This window comes from Hyla sarda, chromosome 4 (genome assembly GCF_029499605.1).
Source record: "Hyla sarda isolate aHylSar1 chromosome 4, aHylSar1.hap1, whole genome shotgun sequence".
NCBI lineage: Eukaryota > Metazoa > Chordata > Amphibia > Anura > Hylidae > Hyla > Hyla sarda.
Window position 1 is genome coordinate 169,835,838 of NC_079192.1, and position 6,766 is coordinate 169,842,603.

Consider the following 6,766-nt stretch of genomic DNA (forward strand, 5'->3'; position numbering starts at 1 on the left):
TCTACATGTAACTAGTCTATAAAGCAGTGTAATGTCACACAGCATAATCTCTTCTACTTGTCCAAGCAAAACCCACCGCACACAAGTAAATTGAAGCAGATTCAAGCAGAATTTCCATGTGTAAAATCAGCCAGGAATGAATCCTTGTGGAATCAAAGTCCCATTATGTCAAAGGAAGGTCCTGTGAATGGGCTGAAGCGAGAAGCCTCTAGTGTCTTCCGACATTACTTAGAAATGACTGGAGGGTGGGCAAAAGTCTAAATTGTTTCCTAATCAGGGTGCCTCCAGCTGTTGCTCAACTACAACTCCCAGCATGCCCGGGCAGCCTTTGGCATGCTGGAAGTTGTAGTTGTGCACCCTGGTTGAAAAACATAGGTCTCAATACTGTGACAGATTTCCAATTGAGAATGTGCTATATAGGTGACACTAGGAGGATTACCAAAGCCTGTACAACACCAAGATGATGGCAAAGCATTTTCCTGATCAACTTTGTGACTGTGGGTATAGGTATACAAAGTGTTAAAGCACACAACAAAGACAACAAGAGACAGATCAGTCAGTATATGCCCTACTCATAGCAGCCCTGGCCATCAGCTGATTGTTTACCAATCACAGCGCCATACTCTTACTAGTGGCTGTGACTGGTACTGCAGCTCAGTCCCATTCACTTGAAAGGGACCAAGCTCCAATATCATTTGACTTGCCATAGAGATCTGAGTAAGCAAATGACTACATTACCTAACCGGGAATAAATAGTCTATGTTCACAGGCAGAATTTCCGTGTGGAATTCCGTACATAGATTCTGCAGCAGCAGGGTCCCATTGATTTCAATAGGATTCCTCTGCACTGTTCACATAGCAGAATTTCCACACAAGAAACATCTGGCACGGAAATTCAAATTCAGGTGTCCACAGAAAATAGTCATGTCTATTCCTTCTGCGGACAGTGCACGGAATGCATTGCCATCTATGAGATGGCACATTCCATATTCAGGGGAATGTCTGCACAGAGATTTTCCGTGTGGACATTTCCCCGTGTGAACATAGCCTTAGATTTAATTTTTAGTAGCCAGGCTCAGAAAATGTGTATATGTCAATTTATCTCTTAATAGAAAACAAACCAAAAGTTAGAAATTAGCAACAAAGTTTCAGGCACATACCGTAAGCTACCTGACTGCCGGGAATAGGTTGACTTCCCACAGAGTAACTTTTTAATGGTCTATAGAATCAGGGAACCCTAAAGTTGGACATCCACATGCTCCTGTACACAAACAGGCGCAGGCCCCACTGACTTCAGTGGGCCCAACAGGAGTAGCTAGTGAGGATGTTCAGGTCATATTCAGACTTTTAGAGTACCTGTCATGATCTGGTTAAATTGTGCAATCCTCACAGTTCACTGCCCCCATCATGATAAACCACCTCCTGTCTTTATTTTTATGTATTATTTATATTGTTCTGTATTTTCTGCTCAGTCTCAGTCAGATTCACAGACTGGGAAGGGGCGTTCCCCAGCAGAAGTAACATCATCTGAAGCCATACAGGGGAGAACTTCCTCCCTCACTCTGCTACACACAGCCCAGAGCAGTTCAGTGTAAGATGAGCTCTGATTGGATAAGGATGCACACACACACCCCTCAGCATTCCCTGCTTTTGGACTGCTGCCAGTAGGAGTCCAAAGTCTGTGCAAGGGATGGGGGAAATGTGCTCTGGACAAGTAGGGAGACACCTATTGGCAGCTCTTTTAAAATACAAATAAAACAGAAAACTTTTTTTTTAACAAAGTACATTAGCAAAAATTCATTTTAATGAGAGTGCCCATTTATTAGTGTTTTGTGTTGCTTACTAGGTGACTATATTTGTGCCATGTGAACCTATACATCCACATCCTATTTTGACAGGATGCCAACACGTGCCACGGAGGGCATAATTGTGAGGTAAAGGCAACTTAGAGATGATCCAAAATAGAAATCCCTTTAAAATGGGACTGATAGCAGTGTCATCCACACTTACCAGCTGATACAGCCCATTCATGCAGTAACACTGATCAAAACCGTGTTTTACCTCATCTTTCTACATGCCGCTGTTTCTATATTGCAACAAAAAAAACGGTATAGCTAAAAGGAGGCTCTTGGTGCACTGGGGGGTGCTCCCTAGCCTCAAGGGGCACTGGGGGGTGCTCCCTAGCCTCAAGGGGCACTGGGGGGTGCTCCCTAGCCTCAAGGGGCACTGGGGGGTGCTCCCTAGCCTCAAGGGGCACTGGGGGGTGCTCCCTAGCCTCAAGGGGCACTGGGGGGTGCTCCCTAGCCTCAAGGGGCACTGGGGGGTGCTCCCTAGCCTCAAGGGGCACTGGGGGGTGCTCCCTAGCCTCAAGGGGCACTGGGGGGTGCTCCCTAGCCTCAAGGGGCACTGGGGGGTGCTCCCTAGCCTCAAGGGGCACTGGGGGGTGCTCCCTAGCCTCAAGGGGCACTGGGGGGTGCTCCCTAGCCTCAAGGGGCACTGGGGGGTGCTCCCTAGCCTCAAGGGGCACTGGGGGGTGCTCCCTAGCCTCAAGGGGCACTGGGGGTGCTCCCTAGCCTCAAGGGGCACTGGGGGTGCTCCCTAGCCTCAAGGGGCACTGGGGGTGCTCCCTAGCCTCAAGGGGCACTGGGGGTGCTCCCTAGCCTCAAGGGGCACTGGGGGTGCTCCCTAGCCTCAAGGGGCACTGGGGGTGCTCCCTAGCCTCAAGGGGCACTGGGGGTGCTCCCTAGCCTCAAGGGGCACTTGTTCTTTCTGGTAATCCCAAGGCCTTACCCCAAAGAAATATGAATACGTTTCTTCTTCTACATGTAGCAGCTATTGAGATGGTGATAGTCTGGACCGGCCATACTGAGATCAGTGCTGGATCGCAGCAGCTATGTGCAGAAGAGGGAGAGTAAGAATATTTATAATAGGGAGTGTGAATTAGAAGAACCGATGTACCTCAGGTCTAGAGAACACACCACAAGCCTCATTTACATATTATATACCAGTGTTTTCCAACCAGGGTGCCTCCAGCTGTTGCAAAACTACAAAGGCTGTCTGGGCATGCTGGGAGTTGTAGTCTTGCAACAGCCGGGGGCACCCTGGTTGGGAAACACTGGTCTATGAAGATTGGCACCTTGGAAAGTAAGGTAGCCAATATTGTGATCAGCGCCCCCCCGCACTAACAGGCAGGACCAGCAGGTAAGTGCAGGTGATCAGTTACTACAAGAACATGAGGACGAGTCAAGGACTTTTCTGTGGTCTAATCCTGCAGGTCTCCTACCAGGCCCCCACACTACATGGTGCTCCAGCAGTCCCATGTCAGGAATGCTCCAGCAGTCCCATGTCAGGAATCGCCAGATACAACAGTGTTCCAACATGTGGCTCTTCAGCTGCTACAAAGCTAAAAACCTCCATCATGCCTGGACAGCCGATGGATGTGTGTGCGCATAGTGGGAGTTGTAATTTCAATAGCTGGGGAGCCAGATATTGGGGATAACACAGGGAACCTTCTCAGCCGACCTGTCCTGATCACACTGCTCCTCACATGGGATCACTTCAGAACTCACCCAGCACCCACCTACAGGCACCTCTATGGGGGCAGCAGCACGGTGACCCCCTCCTAATCTCTCTAGGACCTCTCTCGTACCCCGGAGTGACATGGGAAGGAAATACAATGTCCTATCCGGGCCCCGCCATCACCTCTGCCCGGTGTTCTCCCTGTCGGGACATCACCCATAAGTGAGGCGATTTCAACCCGCCGCCGATCCTCAACAAGGAACAGGTCAGAGCGGATTCCTGTCCCGCCCCCAGCAGCTCCCACCCCGGTGAGTACGTCCATCCAGCAACACATCTCACAGCCTATTGTACCTAACAGCAGGATTATCCGCTCTGTTCCGGTCTCCGGTAACCGTCCACCCGTCCTCCTCTGTCACAGGGGGGGAAATCCCGCCTCCGACACCTTGTACTGGACGCGACAGCCTATTGGATAGGCAGAAACGTCCATCACGCAAACTAACCAATCAGCTGCAGGCGTAAAACCACTTGGGACGGATCAAGGGCGGAGCTACAGACCACGCCCCCAAGATACAGGCGATACAAGGCAAGCGCGAACGGAAAATGGCCGTCAATGGAATGAAAAGGAATGTCCCGCCCTCCCTCTACGTCAATCACCGATATAACACCTCCCCTTTGCACTGCTATTGGTTACCATGCAAAGAGATGGGCGCGGCCTCAAAAAGCGCAAGGGAGAATAGGTAAGAGATACGCCCCTTAATGGTCACGCCTCTTTTATACACGCCTCCTATGTAGTTATGCCTCTAAAAACGCCCCCTAGTAAGGACACGCCTCTTTATGTCGTGTTTACATGGTAAAAAAGGGAGCCCAGGCCGGAGAACAGCAGTGGGTGGTGATGGTGGCGGCAGCGACAGACTAGAGGAGCTCCAGCTGCCGGGGTGACCTGGGGAGAGAGGCGGGTGTATCGTGTACTGCCTGGGCCGGTAGAGGCGTCAGCTGTGTGCGCTGAGCCCCGTCTACACAATGCGCGGAGGATGAAGGGGATGGTGTGCGGGACGGAGTGCACATGTGGCGCCCGGTATTAAGTGGCAGACATGTCGCTGGTCCCGGTCCTCTGGCCAGCATATGGAGGCAGTAGCGGGCTGCAGCTGTGTCCCCATGTGCTGGAGCACACCTCAGGCTGCCCGCTGTACACATACCGGGGACCGATACAGGACATCCGATCGCAGCTGTCCCGGCCTCCGCACAGTATAGTAGTGGAGCCCCGGTCACCCTCCTCCGCAGCATCATCATTATCGTCGTCCTCCTGGCCGCCCGCCCCCATCTCTACTCCACAGCAGCCCGTCCGTATCCCCACAGCCCGGGCACGTCTCCTCGCAGAGCGCCGCCGCCACCAGAGCATTTGCCACCTTGCAGACCCCACGAGTATTCCCAGCAGCTCTCCACGCGTACCGGAGCCGCCCTTCACCTAATCTGCCCTCTACTCCCCGGGCCGCACCGTGCATCTTACCTCACTCAACGATTAGCCGCACGGTTCCGGTCTCCGGTAAACGTCCACCCGTTTCTCTCTGTCACGGGGAAATCCCGCCTCCGACACCCAGCACAGGGCGCCACCGTGCGCGATAGCTTATTGGTCACCTACAAACGCCCATCAAGGGGAATAACCAATACATTACCGAGACAAAGCGCTCAGCGACGGAGGGGTGGGCGGAGTTACAGGCCCCGCCCCCGTGCCTAGGCTCTAATGAGCAGGCGCAAGCGGAAAATGGCCGTCAATGGAATGAAAAAGGGATGCCCCGCCTACTAGGCTACGTCGATCAAGCGCAATGACCCGCCTCCTTGTATAGCTAGTGGTTGTTATCCGGAGTGCTGGGCGTGATGTGTGACCGAGAAGACGAGGAGTAAAGCTGAGAACACGCCCCCTCATGAGAGACACGCCCCCGGGTGGTGTTTACTTGGTATAAGAAAGGAGCGCAGAGAGGGCTTCTGGAGGAGGAAGGGGAGTATGTGTGGAGGGGGCTGGTGTGCGGATCATAGGGGCTCAGCACGTAGCCGGGCTCTGATAGTAGTGTGCGCGCATCTTATACTCTTCTGTACGGATTACCTCATGTAACCGCTTCCATGGGGACTAGCTGGCCTCGCTGCTGTGCAGAGACCCTGCTGCCTTGTCCACAGCATAGGGGAGACTAGTGTGTCTACAGCTGTGACAGAACTACAACTCCCAGCATGTCGAAGGCTGTCTGGGCATGCTGAGAATTGTAGTTTTGCAACAGCTTTGGAGAGCACTGAGCTAGGGGATAAGTAGACGTTGTATGTCTATGGTGACGGAAGAGAGACCGGAGGGTGTTCAGTGGGCATCAGGTTTTTTTCCTTCAGTCTGGCAGCTTGACTAACTGAGCATGCTCAGAAGCTGGAAAAAGAACCAGGAAGTGTGGCCAGATCATGTGACCTGCAGCCCAGCTGCCTACAAACAGCAGAAAGGAGTGTGGCCTCACTGGCCGCAGTCAGAACCCATTGTTGGACCCAAAAACAATTTTTACAAAGATGGGTACAAAGCTTTTAACTTTTTCCCGCCCCTGGAAGTATATTTGGGTTAAGTAACAGCATATAGAGTGGGAACCTGTTTCATACCCAGTGGCCCTCTGCTGATTTCAGTAGTCGGGGGGGGGGGCTGACACTAATAACTGGCACATGGCGATCAACTCAACTCTTGCAGCTATTAAACTGTACCTTATACCTAAAAACGTGAGCTATAATTCTTGGAAGGATATTCAGGCACTCACGGTTGGATATTTCATTCTCTTTATTCCGAATGTTCTGTAATACTCATAGCTGCATGAGATGGTATAACCAGTATTACATCCATGCTAGCAGAGGTCTGATCGCACAAGTTGGGAACCATCAGGGTCTGATGCAATGTTTCGGGGGAACGCTCCCTTACTCATGCAGTGTACCCCCGAAACATTGCGTCAGACCCCTCTCAACGAGTGCGATCAGACCTCTGCTAGCATGGATGTAATGCCGGTTATACCATCTCATAAAGCTATGAATATTACAGAACATTTGGAATAAAGACACTAAGAATGAACCATCCAACCGTGAGTGCCTGAATATTCTTCCAAGAATGAATTATAGCTCATGTTATTTAGGTATAAGCTGCCTATAATGGCGTTTGGTGGAAATCCACTTATTAAAAATTAAACTGTACCTGTCATCACAGAGAAAATAATGCTACTATAGGTTACTCACT

General features: G+C 51.4%; 1 protein-coding gene across 4 annotated transcripts in view; it reads right to left on the reverse strand.

Annotated features, from left to right (window-relative positions):
- Positions 1 to 5,182, reverse strand: part of SIN3A (SIN3 transcription regulator family member A) — a 91,620-nt gene extending 86,438 nt beyond the window's left edge. Inside the window, exon 1 of one of the 4 annotated variants that reach the window (XM_056572707.1) lies at positions 5,027 to 5,182. Coding sequence is in view for 2 of the 4 variants with exons in the window: in XM_056572706.1 (XP_056428681.1) it covers positions 3,703 to 3,739 (37 nt within the window). In the remaining 2 variants the exon portion in view is untranslated. Of the gene's footprint in view, positions 1 to 3,702; positions 3,817 to 3,870; positions 4,023 to 5,026 lie in introns of those variants that run through there. The other 3 variants (XM_056572708.1, XM_056572706.1, XM_056572705.1) reach the window with 3 other exon arrangements.
- Between the last annotated feature and the right edge of the window lie 1,584 nt (positions 5,183 to 6,766).